Genomic DNA, 16,032 nt, shown 5'->3' with positions numbered 1-16,032 from the left:
GCCTCCACTCCCCTCTTTGCAATCCGTCTTCTCTTCTTTTCTGCCCAGAAATCTCGGTAAATATATAATATATAATTTTTTTTTTAAATTATTTGTTTAAGTGACTTACATATATTCAAGACATAAAAACCAATCGTTAAACCAATAACCTCTTATTTATAGGTTAACTTTCGTTTGTTTAAAAGTTGGTTCTTGCATTATCTTTCAACGCCCCTTTTACAAGTGAGTAATCTCGTACCTAATCCCCTTTTATTTTTAACGTTTTGGGATGTTCATGTGTTCGTACAACTTGAGTCTTAAACTTGTTTATGAAATTATGTGCGCAAAACCCATGTGTTATGGACGTTTACTAGTGTTGTATATTTGTATGTGTTGATCATTAACCGCTTTGATCGGCCTATTCCGAAGTTTTCATGGATCCATTAGATAAACACGGGAGACCTATTGTTACGATTTTCTTGGTTTGTTTGCACATACACGAATGATTATTTGTTTTTGCTCGATTTGGAGCACGCTATGAACTATGAGCTATGATCTATTTAGGCTTGATCACAATCTGTTTACACACTATGTTGAACACCAGTTATACACATGTTGCGCGCAGTGCTTTGTTATTATCTATTTATATCTATTAAACTTGATTTCTCACCGACACGCAAGTGTTGACGTTTTATTTTAACACATGTTCAGGTTTGCTGTAGCTGCTTTTGGAAACTCGAGGACACGTAGGATGTTTTCTTTTACTTTGGACCTAGTTTAAAATATAACAAGACAAATTTATGTATTTGAATATTATGAGTTATGATATGTGATTTATGTTACTTTATGGTGTGTTATGCGCATGCGCAATGAAATGTATTTATTAAATATTGACACCCAAATAGTGTCACGAGTAATGAAACAATTCGTAGCGCCCCGATGTATAATCCGCCATCGGTCGGGGTGTTACAGATTGGTATCAGAGCTCCGTGACTTTAGGATTAGGTGGTTAGACGTAACGACCTAGAATACCTAAGAGTCCCTTCTCGCGCATGAGAAAAATCTCATGATTGCGCGCTAATTGTTAATTACTCGATATTTATAAAATATGCTTGCGCATACGCAGCACATGATTTCATGTTTTATCCGCGATCTTTCGATTTTTATTGATAAATTTCAATTCGTTTCTTTACTTACATATTCGTTTGTTGTTGGGACTTAACATTGAAAATCCGAAAAGTCATGGTGATACATGAATAGTTGATTTTCAATCCCCATTAACTTTATGTTCTAAAATTGAAGATTTGAAAAGTCATGGTGATACATGAATTGTCAACCTCCAATACTCATTTACTCGTATATTTTAAATTGAAGATTTGAAAAGTCATGGTGATACATGAATTGTCAACCTCCAATACTCATTTACTCGTATATTTTAAATTGAAGATTTGAAAAGTCATGGTGATACATGAATTGTCAACCTCCAATACTCATTTACTCGTATATTTTAAATTGAAGATTTGAAAAGTCATGGTGATGCATGAATTGTCGATTTTCAATTCGAATTCATTACCTGTATTAAGTTTGCATTTAAATTCATATTTTACTTCAAAATTTGATAGCATTTAACTCCGCGAAACAAGCTTTACAATGATATACTTTGCGCTAAAACGATTTCCCATACCAAGATATTAACAAAAAACTTTTATAGAATGCCTCCGCTATCATCTCGCCGTCATCAGAGGAGAGAAGCCTCGCGCAGACGTATGCAGCGTCGTTCCCAGGAAATGGCCGCCGTAATAGCCCAAGCCTTAAATCAAAATAATACCAACCCCCCCGGATACAATATTAAGTCCTTTAATGCGGGTAACCCTCCGAAATTCACAGGGCTCGAAGGAGCCACCGTAATGCTCCAATGGCTCGAGAAAATTGAGAACACCTTCCTCCATACCCATTGCCCTCCAGACCGACGAACCTTATACGCCTCAAGTGTCCTGGAATCAAGGGCGCTTACATGGTGGAACGGAGTAGCTCACGCGCGTGGCGCGGAGGCTGCTTCTAGCATGCTCTGGGAGGAATTCAAGGATCTTTTGACTCGAGAATTCTGCCCTCCCAACGAAGTAAAGCGCCTTGAGGAGGAATTTTGGAACTTGAAACAGTACAGTGGCGAAGCGCACGAGTACGCTACGCGCTTTCACGAACTAAGTTTGCTTGTCCCGCACCTTTTCTCTGCGCATCCTACTTCGAGATAAATTTCGGGACGAAATTTCTTAAAGTAGGGGAGACTGTGACATCTGCCCAAATCCGACCCGACCCAGGTACCCGTTTTCGGATCCGATTTTAAGATTTAAAATTTGATTATAATCTTTATAAATTTATCAAATATATATATAATAATAATAATAATGATAATAATAATAATAATTCCTTTCCGCCGTCCCGCCCCTTTTTCTCTTAACTCTTTGCTTGTCCTTTGGTTCTTCCCGCCTAAGGATGTCTGCGCAGCTCCACGCGCCAGACTCCTTACAAGGAAGCCTGCGTGAAGACCAGCTGTTCCTGCGATACGCGAGGCGAACTGTTCCCGCGGCGCGCAAAGGATTGTAGTTCTTCCCGCGGCGCGCTAAGGATTGTAGTTCTTCCCGCGGCGCGCAAAGGATTGTAGTTCTTCCCGCGGCGCGCAAAGGATTGTAGTTCTTCCCGCGGCGCGCAAAGGATTGTAGTTCTTCCCGCGGCGCGATAAGGATTGTTCTGTCTGCCTTCGCCCTCGCGCACTCAAGCCTTCTCGTGCTAGACACTTAAGTCTTTTCTCCAGTTTAAGCCAGCCTGTATGCTTTTGAAATATCTTATCTTCTGTGCTATACCTGCCAAGGTATGGGCACAGTAGGCCAGATCTGACATCTGTCCGAAAAGTCACTTTCGGCGCAGCTTGCTTACCAACCCTCTTGGTTGTTAGAAAAAGTAACTGGCATAATCTTTTAAAATCTTCTTTTCCATGTCTTGAACAGTACTTTGACTGACCCCTCCCATGCTATGAACAGTAACCTGTCAGCCTTCCCCATCCCCTGCAGCTGCCACCATATCTTTTGCTTTTGATATCTTTTGCTTTGATTTGATAAGATCTTTTTCCCCAATTCAAGGGATGTGTTCCCTAGGGTTTTCCTATAAATAAAACTAATTTCTTGGATAATTAAACACTACACTCAAACACTTAAACACTCCCCAAAATCTTTCTCCCTTACTCTCAGCCGAAGATCCTCAGCGACGCCTCCACTCCCCTCTTTGCAATCCGTCTTTTCTTCTTTTCTGCCCAGAAATCTCGGTAAATATATAATATATAATTTTTTTTTTAAATTATTTGTTTAAGTGACTTACATATATTCAAGACATAAAAACCAATCGTTAAACCAATAACCTCTTATTTATAGGTTAACTTTCGTTTGTTTAAAAGTTGGTTCTTGCATTATCTTTCAACGCCCCTTTTACAAGTGAGTAATCTCGTACCTAATCCCCTTTTATTTTTAACGTTTTGGGATGTTCATGTGTTCGTACAACTTGAGTCTTAAACTTGTTTATGAAATTATGTGCGCAAAACCCATGTGTTATGGACGTTTACTAGTGTTGTATATTTGTATGTGTTGATCATTAACCGCTTTGATCGGCCTATTCCGAAGTTTTCATGGATCCATTAGATAAACACGGGAGACCTATTGTTACGATTTTCTTGGTTTGTTTGCACATACACGAATGATTATTTGTTTTTGCTCGATTTGGAGCACGCTATGAACTATGAGCTATGATCTATTTAGGCTTGATCACAATCTGTTTACACACTATGTTGAACACCAGTTATACACATGTTGCGCGCAGTGCTTTGTTATTATCTATTTATATCTATTAAACTTGATTTCTCACCGACACGCAAGTGTTGACGTTTTATTTTAACACATGTTCAGGTTTGCTGTAGCTGCTTTTGGAAACTCGAGGACACGTAGGATGTTTTCTTTTACTTTGGACCTAGTTTAAAATATAACAAGACAAATTTATGTATTTGAATATTATGAGTTATGATATGTGATTTATGTTACTTTATGGTGTGTTATGCGCATGCGTAATGAAATGTATTTATTAAATATTGACACCCAAATAGTGTCACGAGTAATGAAACAATTCGTAGCGCCCCGATGTATAATCCGCCATCGGTCGGGGTGTTACATTTGCCCCCACTCGAAAACATAGAAACTACAAATGATCCCTTTGCCATCTGGGATGGTGATGATTTTGGCATCGATGCAGCTTAGGAGGAAGCATTTAGAGGCTTGAAGATCAATGAAAATCAAGTTGGAAAGAAAACAGAAGTGGATCCAAAAACAGCTAAGGAAAAGATCAGAAGAGTGTTGATTACATGGAAATCAACTAATGGAAAACTTTAAAATTGTAATTTTCATTTGGTTTAATGTAAAATTGTAGTTTAATGCAATTATTTTCTGTTGTTGTGTTTGGATAATCGTGTTAGCACTTAATAAATCAAACACTAACTACATTATAAAACATATAATAATATTACTGAAACACTAATTTGAAAGTTGAAAACTTAGTGTTAAAACTAACATTTAACCATAAACATGTACTTCAACCATGGAACCATAAAAAAACAACCTTCATTACAACATAAACTACACAAACTTCAACTACTTCAAACATTGTTCAGTTACGGGTATACACGCAAACCTCATTAACAGCATCCCAGTCCTGATGAAGGCGAATGTTAGTAAACGAGTAAATGATATCCTCATTGGTGCTGTCAAAATGGACCGGATACTCGGTTTCTCCAATTTTGCTAGCAATGCGACCAACCCGCCAATCATCGTTTGCAAAAACATCCACTTTCTCACCGAGATCAAAGCCAGTAACAAAAACATCAACAGGTTTTGGCCTTATTTTATCGGCCTTCACAAGCTCTCTTAAGAACCCGGAATGATCAACTTCAAGCATGGTACGGAAACCACGATGTACACCTTTTTCCCAACCCGTAAGATTATGGTTCCATCATAACACGAACCCAGGAAACCATGACCCATATCAACCACTTTAATCGAAGCACCTCTCTTAAATTTCATTGTACTAATTGAAAGTAACCAAGCCAAAATCTTAGAGATTATGAGCCGTGCAAGTAATCAAGAGGAATTGATAAAAGAATAGAGAAAAAATATAAATAATCGGACCTAGTTGCATGTTTTTACGAAAATCATCTCCGAAGACGAAATGCATTTGAAATTCATCTGACCAGATGAATTTCAAAAAAACACAAATTTCGACTTTTTTTTTAAATCTCACATAAGAGATGAAAACAAAATCAAAGTTCAGGTAGGAGATGGTTTTAGATGAGATGATTTTCAAACAAAAGCTCTCTGGGCCGATTGATTTGAAGACAAAGCCACGGGGTAAGTGAGGTAATATACATTTGTCAGTATTTCATCGGTCAACGAAATCTATCGGCGGGATTTCTTATGTCACGTCGTCGATGATTTTGGATGGATTGTTTTTGAAACTTGAAAATTACAAGGCCTATTTTCATACTCTCTCTCCAAAGAAATTCTATTTTCAGAATTTTCTCCATATATTTTATATATTAATTTTTTATGTTACACGATTAACTATCATCAAAATATCTTTATTTTATTTTATTGTTACTATTATTATTTTATTTATTTATTCATTGTTTTTTCTTTAAATTCTTATATACAACAATATCTTGTTTGTGAATTATTTTAATATGCATACATGCAATTTATTTATTTAGCTCTAGTTCTTAAACATCAATCTATTTGTTTGTATATCTCATGACTCAAGATGATTGTTTCTTCTGCTAAACACTCGTGAAATAATATTTCGAACATATACTAAAATATTTTTATTTATATTTTGAAAACGGTCATACTTTATATCCACATCCGCTTTTTATGTCAGGTTTCACACTTTGGTCCTTCAACTTTAAAAAGTTAACATTTGGGACGAAATTTTGGCATATATTACAAAAAGCTAAAACCAATAGTTTAAATATATAACTACTCGAGTTTTATTTTTCCTTGGCCGTAATGTGTAACTTCATGCCTTTGTTACAATCATCTCCAACGCCACTAATATAATAATGATCTCCTATAGTGCCTATATATAAAGACATTTGTCCACTACTTGATGGAAAAGACTGAATAGCATCGGCTGTTGAACATTCTTCAAACTGCTTCGCATTTATTTTGTATAAATTATGATTTTTTGAATCGAATCCGAAATCTACAATGACAACATAATTTAATTAGTTAGCTTACTAGCTTGAAGACGTAAAAGCCTACACAAATATGTATCAAAAACCAACAAATTAATCATGTAAAATAAAGGATGATAAAATATATACACAATCTGTCATAAGCTCCGAATTTTCTCGAAGCCGCCCAAGCTTTGTAATCAACACCCACGGTCCATCCTTTTTTTTCTCCGACCGAATGCATCACTTGCTTCAGACCTGCTTTTATATAAGGAAGCTTTATCTTGTTCTAGTTGAAGATCATTGCTTACTCGAGCCCTTGTGGCTTGAGCCATTGTTGTTGTTATGAGGAGGAAGATGCCCAAGTTTTTGTTATCCATTTTGGTGGTTATATATAGTTTTCTATTATACAAGTTGGACATCTAAGATATAAATGAAGGAAGCATGCTATAAATTCTCTGCACATCAGAATTGTGAAAGAAGATCGTTCAAATTTTCTAAATTTGAAAAACTTGTTCTTTCATTAATAAAAAATAAACTAACAAAAATATATAGGTCTGTTATTGTTTTATTTAAGAGGGCATAAATGCCTTTTTTACACACATGTTCTTTGGATATTATGAATTCTCGGCATTATTAATCAAAAGTACAGATCCGAATGTTTCAGCAATTCTACTTTGTTTAGTTTCACATATATATATTTTTTATTTGTAAGTTTGAAATTATCTAATATATATAAATGTAAAATTTGGTATCGCTAAGCCGCCATTGGGCCGCTTGGCGGCACCTTACTTGCCATAACATTTTTTTTCCGTTCTGGTACCGTAACGAACATAACGGAAGTTGAGCGAATGACAATTTTGTTTTCTTTTTTGTTTGTTTAATTCAGATATCATAGCATACGTGACGAAAACGGACCAAATTCGCATAGACTCAACGTCCGGGACCGACAACGCTCGGTTTGACCAATGCCTGAGTTTATCGATCGACACCACCCCATTGGTCCACTTAATTTATATATATATATATATATATATATATATATATATATGTGTGTGTGTGTATATGTGAAGTATAGAATGAAAACATATTTGAGTTGTGAAAACCCTAGGTAACATCGTGTTTTTTTTTTTTGCAAATGTAATATATGTTGTTACATTTAATACAAAATATCAAAAAATGAAAAAAAAATTGTTTTGCTATTTTTAACATACTTTTACTATTTTTTATATAAGTTTTCAGGAGAGAGAAAAAGTTATATTTATGTTTACATTTTCTATTAACTTTAATTGTGGATCACAAGATTCAAATTTTAATTAAAAACATGTGGTTTAGAATGGGTTTCTAGAGTTTTCACAACTCAAGTGGGTTTTTATTTTAACCTAACCTTGTGTGTGTGTGTATTAGTTCTGGTACCGTAACAAACGTAGCCGAAATCGACTGAATTCGTGTCCAGTTACTGCCTCAATGCCCGAGACTGAACGCTTGAGTTTTATCATCGCCTGGGTTTATCGACCATACAAATATCGTTTTAACTAATTTATTTTTTTAATGTTAATTTTGACGAATATATTTTTTTTGGATGCTAAAGTTTTACAAATGGTATCTATACCATAAAGAACGTAAATGATACTAACTAAATTCGCGTCAACTCACCGGCGTAACGCTCGAGCTTTACCAACCCTCAGGTTTTACCAACACCCAGATTTCAACGTTAAAGTTTTACCAATTGTCCCGGCACAACGTGCTGGGTGAAAATCTAGTTTTGATATATAAGCGAAAGTGCACATCCCGACCAAAGATGGCGGAACATGTTGAGGCGTAACGTATTGATTGGGCAGTAACTTAAAAGACACTAATTAAAACGACAATAATTATTTAATTTCGTTAACATTAAACAAGTAGACAAATTCAATAGTCGGAAGAAATACATCATAATTTTGTACTTTGAAGTAAATATCCTAGAGTAAAACTAATATCTTCGATCTTAAACAATATCAACTACTTGTACCTGTAGCATGCATAAAAATAAAGTTTGTCAACACAAATGTTGATGAGAACACATAAGTGTTTAGTTATATATATATATATATAGGGTTTGGATCAAATACAAACTAAAATACTGTACAAAACGTGCGAACTGAAGGTTTCACAAATTTATGGCGATGGCCTTTATGTAATTAACTAGTTTCATCTCTTTCATCTTTCTGCTTCAAACATATCAAACAATTAAAACTTTTAAAGCAATCAATTAACTATAAAACACTTAATTGATCATTTGAAATACCAAATCAATCGATCAATTGTAAATACATAATCAATCAATCAATTAAAAAAATCAATTTCATGAACAAAATTTCACAACAGAGACGAATTGATGCTTGCAAATTGTACTAATCCATCAATTTGAAGCTTGTAAATTGAACTAATTGAACAAATAAAGCTTTTTGCAAATGGAATTAATTGATGATTTAAAGCTTTCAACGGAGATATTTTAAAAGAACCAAAAATTCAAAAAACAGAGTATGATATGTTGCTGGGTATTACACTTCAAAGGTTTTCATATAATAACTAGAGTAATTATTTTCCTAAGTAGAGTAATTATATTATTGTATGTTATGACCTAACATGTAAATAGAGTAATTTTGTCATAAGTAGAGTAATTATGTAATTGGTATTGTGAGTAAACATAAAATTAGAGTAATTTTCAATTTCGAGTAGTGTAATTTATATTATAAGTAGAGTAATTTTCAATCACAAGTAATGTAATTTTATTATAAGTAGTAATTTTCAGTTACAAGTAGTGTAATTTAATTACAAGTAGAGCAATTTTTATTTTCAAGTAGCGTAATTATATATTACAAGTAGAGTAATAACATCTATAAGTAGAGTAATTTGTGAAATAAGGGGGTTCATAATTACTCTAGTTATATAAATAGAGTAATTATCATATCGTCTTCTACATCTGAACATTCTCTTAAAAACCCTAAAAACTTCAATATCTTTAATCGACTGGTTATTGCATTACGTGGGCTCAATTAAACGATCCCAAAACTCAAATTGAAGTGTACGGCAAACGATTCTGATTCTAAAATCAAAATAATTTGATGAAGATAACAAGCGATTTTGATAGAATTTGGGAAACAATTTGATGAAGCAATTAAATTTAATGAAGACGTCGAGCGATGTTTATCTATGGAGCGTGAAGAATCAAGGTCCTGTTATTTACGATTATGCCACCGCCAAAATTTCAGTTTTTGTTCAGTTCGCACGTTTAGTTCCATTTTTTACTTTGTATGATAACTCACCCCCCATATATATATATATATATATATATATATATATATATATATAGAGAGAGAGAGAGAGAGAGAGAGAGAGAGAGAGGGTTAGGTTAAATTAAAAACCACTTGAGTTGTGAAAACTCTAGTAACTCATTTTCAACCATATGTTTTTAATTAAAGTTTAAAACTTGTATTTCATGATTAAAGTTAATAAAAAATGTTTACATTTTCTCTCTCCTGAAAACTATGTTTAAAAGTTAAAAAAATCTTTAAAAAATACGTAACAATTTTTTTTTAATTTTTCGATGTTTTGTATTAAATGTAACAAAATATATTACATATTTATAATTTTTTTTAAAAAACGATGTTACATAGGGTTTCACTGGTTTTCTCAACTCAAAAGAGTTTTCATTCTATACTTCTCCTATATAAATATATATATATACACACACACACACATATGTGTGTGTATAGGTAAATCATAATTCATATGTAAATTGTGAGCATTATAAATTTTATGAATATGTAAACAATTTAATAGATGTGAACCCGTTCCTGTTGATACAAAATCAACGTACTTAGGTAAGTGTATGATCATGCTAGATGAGGATGAGATACCAACCATCAAAGATAAAATAAACACTTAAGCACATAGAGCATGGTAACAAAAAATGCAATCATCACACATAAACATAAATTGGAATGTGTTTGAAAAGATGCGGTCAAAAACATAAGTAATGTAAATAAGGTATACATGCTACCCCCTAAATATAAAAGATGAAAATGAGGTATGTAAACTCACCTTAATTTGAAATTAAATTGAATAAGATTAAGCGGGTTGGATGAATGTGAGGGAGAACCATGGCGAATTATCCAAAATATGCGTATATGCTTAAATTAATAAAGCTTCTTGTTAAAAAGGACAATTCACGACAAGTTGGAATTTAGGGTTTATACTCAAGTATGGGATTTGGGTTTTCGACTTTAAAATAAAGATTTTATATTATAATTTTTTTTAGGTAAAAGAAATGATGAAATTTATTTATATTTGCGTTAGTTGAGGAAAGTAATCTCTCTTATTCGTTTTTTTAAAACATTAGTTACCTATTTAAAATATGTTATTAATTTATAGTGAGTTATTGCATTAGTTTTAAATCAAAATTAGTTTAAATGATTGAGAAAGTAAACGAGTTCGGGGAACTGATGCAAACATTTTGCATGACTCAATGTTACGTGTATTAGGATTTTAACTAATTAAATATGTATATATCTTAAGGTTGGTTTGTAAAATATCTAGTAAGATTTATCAAATAAAATAAAAAACAAAATTGAGTTAGAATAGAGGGACTCAAACCGGGGTGGATCAACCATATACACATACAAACTACCTGTTGGAACAGCCATCCTTTTTATTTTAGAACAACAATTTGAAACTTTATAAATACTTATATTGCAAAAGCCCCAATTCCTCATATAAACCCTAGAATAGGGTCCTTTAAAATTGATAACAGTTGAAATTGACCGAGTGTTAACGTTAGAAATAATAAACCGAGCCTAAAACACATAACAATTACCGAAATTGATATAGGATCAAAGGAGAAAGCTTGAATTTTGAGTTCGGCTTGCCTAGAGCTTACTTCACGAAAACATAGCTAGAATAGAGTGAAATTGAGAGCAATAGGGAGTGTGGATTCCTTGTACAGCAGATTGTTGTGGTTATTTATAGCGTAAATCGACCAAACTGACTCACTTATGGTTAATGGCAAAAACAATTCGTGAGATTTGAAAAAGTTGGCGGTTGATTATTGGTATAATTTGGAAAATAAAACGTATAATGTAATGATTATCATGGTCAAAGAAATGGATTAAGAACAAGGAAAACAACAGAGTTTAGTCCCTCTAATTAGAAAGTGGGATCAAAATTTGTTTAAACTTTAATATGGGCCAATAATACTACTTTATAAACCATAAACACATAGACTTTAATATTTTAATGACAAAATATAAATTCGGACAACATCGAAAGTTTAAAACGGACTGAGTTTCGATTTTAAAAATTAACGAATGTTACATTTATCCATCTTCTATTAAGGCATTAACAAGTTTAGAAGGATGTATAAAGTTTCTACATTTCTACTTTTAATTTCATTGTTGGATTGGTTTCGTCTCTAGAACACACACTATGTGTCAGAGGAAGAAACACTCTGGGCTGGGTGTGGCTTTCAAGTCCATAGACAAGGTCCGTTGACTAGGAGGACTTGTGAAGGATGTGATGTGGGCCTCAACATCTTTTATTTTCCATTATTCTCAAAACCCACATCGAGACATGGATGATTGGGTTCCGCTGAGAAAGTGGGATGACATTGTGAGAAAATATCTCCTAGGTTTAATTCATTGCAATTTTTAATTTATATAGTTCATTGAATTTCTTTATTATCTTTTAGAACTTCTATTATTTTAGTTAGTGTATGAAAAAAAATAAAAAATAATAATTTATTTAAATATATATATATATAAACTGTTATAAAAGTGATTTGTAAATATAGGTGATGATATTGAGTGTGGAGTGGATACTTGTAAAAGTTACGTGTTGTAGAAAAATTGAAGGTTTTTTATTGAGATTTGAAATCTTATACGACATGCTGAGGTGGGTGTTTGTGGAGAAGCTGATGTGTCAAACATGGGAAACTTGTGTTTACTTCTTCTAGCATACTCTCTGATTACGATCATCTCCTTTGTTTATGAGGTACTACATCATAAAACTCATACAACATTTTATTTTTTTAATGATTAAATTACACCAAATTCGTCTTCGGCGTGGCTCAAACCCTTGATCTCAGGGAGCATCACCATACTAGCACAGGTTTTACCAATTGGACAAAACCCCATGCTCTCATACACATCTCTAGCAGCTCTTTTTGCTAGTTGAGGAGTTCCATCCATGATGTGATACAACAATTCGACTCTTATTCGGCTCCAGTTTTTCATTTATGGACCCACTAATTTCGTGTTACAAAAATCACACTTAGCCCGACAGACTACTCATTCTAACACCTTAGATAAACCTTGAAATGCCTTTATTCTTCTTGCTTTAGCATAAGCAGCCATGTCACCAATGGCTACATTGATCAAATAAGGCATATGATCTTAATTAAAAATCATAGATAAATAAAGCATTAATATTGTGGTGTGAATTTAACCGAATATTAAACTTATGATGAATTTCACTGTACATAAATTTCCTTTATAACGGAGAAGTGTGTATATGTATAATTCTATTTTTTTTATCATATTTACCGAGCTGATGTAGATAAATTTGAAGTCGTGTTTACGTATTTATTTCCTTGCCAATCAAAGTTACGAGCTTGGCTTTCAAATGTGAATAATTCATTGACCCGTAGCAAATCGTGACACGGGCATTTCAATTATCTTAATTGTTGACAATGTGGGTGTCAATCATCATAACATAACAAAAGTGAAAGGATGTTGCCGCTTGTGGTGCCACTGGTTTCACAGGCGCAAGAGTACCAACAATGCTTTTTTTTTAAACAAAATTATTATACAGATAACGCATCTCCATCTCACCCCCATTACTACATTCACATTTCTCCCACCATAACCATAATACATCCAACTTAATGTGAAATGGAAAAGTCCTGTTAGCTAATGTGGTGGTTTACATAAGTTACATGACACGATTTGCATTTTTCAAATCTCATAACTCACACCTTTTATAGCACATAGCCTAACACACTCACGTGAATGCGAAATGTGAAAGTCCAATTACTTTAGGACACTTACGTGGCACCTACTTGTCCGTTTCACATTTCATGTAACACATAGTATACGTTAAGACTAGGTGTTACGGGATGGTGTCTCACCCACCTCAGTTCCTCACCAACAATTTCTTAACCACCATTACAACCAAGGTTACAGGGTATTTTAGGAGGGCTTGATGCCCGAAGGGCACAATTGCTTTAACAAGGTAAGGGATTAGTGAGAGCCTTATGTCTACTTAACAACGAACTTTTTAGTTAAACGAACGTATAAAGTCTTATCTCGCTTCACCTAAGATATCTATTCAATAAATTATTATTATTTATCATAACAAATAATTGTGGGACTATAGCCGGCTTCTACTTCATTATAAATTTATAATTAATGCAAGAAGGCTTTTATTTAATTTTCTAAATAGTGGTCAACTATAATTAATCGAAAATAACACTCTTTTCCTCTATTTATGATGTTTTAAGTATTACACTAAACAAACCCACAAAGTATACTATACTTGTTGATTCTAGAATCATTAATTCATTATACAACCACTTGTACTCCATGCATCACAAGTAGTACCTGGTTTGTTTCTTGACTCTGTCTCACCTAGTCACCTACAAAGACTTGAAACCATCTGCCATTAGCCATTAACACAAGCACACACCCAAAACCTTAACACTTTAATGGCAGCCTGCAAGTTCTTCATGTTCATCTTCTTCATATTCACATTCATCCAACTTCTTGATGGCAAATTCACCTCCAGTATATGCAATCATGACAAACCCCATATTCGATTCCCATTCAAAGTCAACTCATTCTGCAAACACAATCAAACCATGATCAAATTCAAAGGTTATGGTGAATTGGGTGTGAAATCAATCTCTAATGATCCCAAGAAACTCACCTTATTCGACCCGAAAGACTGTGTTTTTGAAGTGTTCTTGAATCTTGATCTAGATATTGCGCCTTTTCGGTATTATCATGTGGTTAAGAACTACACGTACTGGAATTGCTCGATTGGTCTTTCGGGTTCTTTGGAGCCGGTGCCGTGTTTGAGTGATCATAAACACCATGTATATGTTGTTGAGTCTTCTTTAGATGTTCCCGGTTTTTGTGAGGCTGTAAAAACCGTCTTGATTCCGTTTTCGTATAGTTCTTACGTGTCAGATGACAGCTTCGGGCTCGATTTGACTTGGGATTCTGTGGGTGTAATGGGTTTTGCTGAAGAGAGGCGAGGGTTTAGTGTTGAAGCCATAGTTAGAGGTAAAGTCTCAACGAATGTTTTCAAAATCGGACCAGACAAACCGGTGTGACAAGCAGACCAGTTTGATTTCAGGTCCGGTTATAAAAACATTGGTCTAAACAAACCTTGACTTTGGTTGACTTTTGAAGTCAAAGTCAACGTATTTGTCATTGATTTTAAAGTATTGGTTATTATTTTGATTTATTTTTTGTTTTTTTTTTTCAGGAATAAGTATGCTCATTTTGGTTTTGGTGATTTTGGGATTAGGGTGTATAATGGTATATTGCTGGAAGAAATCAAGAACTAATGAACATGAGTGGGAGAAGTTAATTGGAGATCTCGAAACGTTGTGATTAAGGCTGTCTAATATGTATAATCCTGGTCAGGTCAGAACCAACGAGGTGCCAAATCAGATAGGTTTATACGGGCCGTTATAAGTTTAGACTTTTAGTGATCATTAAATTGTCTTAGTCAAATGACAAGATTGAAGGAAGTAGGAACCATTCTGGTTGGATTCTTGTTTTGTATATAATTTTCGTTGGACTTCCTATATCTTATATTGTATTTTCTTCATTATACATTTTTCACGGTATATGATCAATGGTTAAAAAATAGAGAGTTTACTCAACGAGTTGTCGTAGTGGTAAGGAGAAAAGAAAGGTAGAAATGTCAAATTGGAGACAAAAAAGAAACTAAACCAAAACCACTCACAAACTTTTTTTTGTTATCAATCACAATCAATGGCTACTTTTGTTTTTCTTAGCTGCCAAGACTTCACTTTTGAATATTCAAATCAAAGAAAACCCACAAAAACGTTATTGACGGGTTAAGTGGGGACAATTGCAGGGTGGTCAATTTGGTGGTGTCAATTGTATCAGGCTGGTAAGGTTGACGAGTATCTATTTGATGAGTTTCGGGTTGATGGGTGAAAATATTCAACCCTAACCCATTCAAGATTTATTTAAGAATATGATAAATAACTAGCGCCTTGTTGGTAGTTATAACTAATATATAAATAAAGTTCACATAATTAAGAGTTAATAATATAAATAGTTCTATATAAAGGGTTAACTTTGAATTTAATAATCGAACAGTAGCCGAAAAACTAAAAAAACAAACTTTAAATACTAACGCATTTTAAATAACACTTCTAAAGTCTAAATATAGACTTTATTTAAATCCTTGAACGGGTAACATGCTAACCCATTGATTAAATGGGTCGTTTTCGTGTTAATATATTCACTAAACGTGTCGACTCAAAACTTGGCTCTTTTCGTGTTGTGGCAACCTAAAGCGGCACCTTTTTATTACTAAGGGCATTTGTTTGAGTCGTTTTTTTTTTCATTTAACCCAATAATTTATAGCTGATAAATAGTAGTAATTGAGCGTATAAAATGAAATTTCAAATGTGTATTTCAAGATTTAATATGATTCTTGGTTCTAAACTTTTCACTACGTGTGGATTGTTATGAAGTGGTTGGATTTATTAA

The 16,032-nt window shown here is 33.7% G+C and overlaps 2 protein-coding genes across 2 annotated transcripts; one reads left to right on the top strand and one right to left on the bottom strand.

Moving 5' to 3' along the window:
• Positions 1 to 6,055: 6,055 nt before the first annotated feature.
• On the bottom strand, positions 6,056 to 6,621 carry LOC143611305 (mavicyanin-like). The gene is made up of 3 exons (XM_077085536.1): positions 6,553 to 6,621; positions 6,392 to 6,491; positions 6,056 to 6,270 (listed from the first exon to the last, which is right to left on the bottom strand). The coding sequence occupies exons 1-3, from the start codon at positions 6,619 to 6,621 to the stop codon at positions 6,056 to 6,058; spliced, it is 384 nt and encodes a 127-aa protein (XP_076941651.1).
• Positions 6,622 to 13,982: 7,361 nt separating this feature from the next.
• Positions 13,983 to 14,895, top strand: LOC143611304 (putative RING-H2 finger protein ATL21A). The gene is made up of 2 exons (XM_077085535.1): positions 13,983 to 14,562; positions 14,768 to 14,895. The coding sequence occupies exons 1-2, from the start codon at positions 13,983 to 13,985 to the stop codon at positions 14,893 to 14,895; spliced, it is 708 nt and encodes a 235-aa protein (XP_076941650.1).
• Positions 14,896 to 16,032: the final 1,137 nt, after the last annotated feature.

The sequence above is a fragment of the Bidens hawaiensis genome, unplaced genomic scaffold (genome assembly GCF_021521415.1).
Source record: "Bidens hawaiensis isolate Kalapana, Puna unplaced genomic scaffold, B.hawaiensis_p1.1 tig00030506_1, whole genome shotgun sequence".
Classification (NCBI taxonomy): Eukaryota; Viridiplantae; Streptophyta; class Magnoliopsida; order Asterales; family Asteraceae; genus Bidens; species Bidens hawaiensis.
Note: the sequence above shows the minus strand (reverse complement) of the source record. Positions and strands in the feature narration are given on the sequence as shown.

Coding starts and splice junctions, on each gene's coding strand:
- LOC143611304 (XM_077085535.1), top strand. CDS start 13,983: ATGGCAGCCTGCAAGTTCTTCATGTTCATCTTCTTCATATTCACATTC. Junction 14,563..14,767: donor TGTTGAAGCCATAGTTAGAG/GTAAAGTCTCAA, acceptor TTTTTTTTTCAG/GAATAAGTATGCTCATTTTG.
- LOC143611305 (XM_077085536.1), bottom strand. CDS start 6,621: ATGGATAACAAAAACTTGGGCATCTTCCTCCTCATAACAACAACAATG. Junction 6,492..6,552: donor CTCAAGCCACAAGGGCTCGA/GTAAGCAATGAT, acceptor GCAGGTCTGAAG/CAAGTGATGCATTCGGTCGG. Junction 6,271..6,391: donor CGGAGCTTATGACAGATTGT/GTATATATTTTA, acceptor TTGTCATTGTAG/ATTTCGGATTCGATTCAAAA.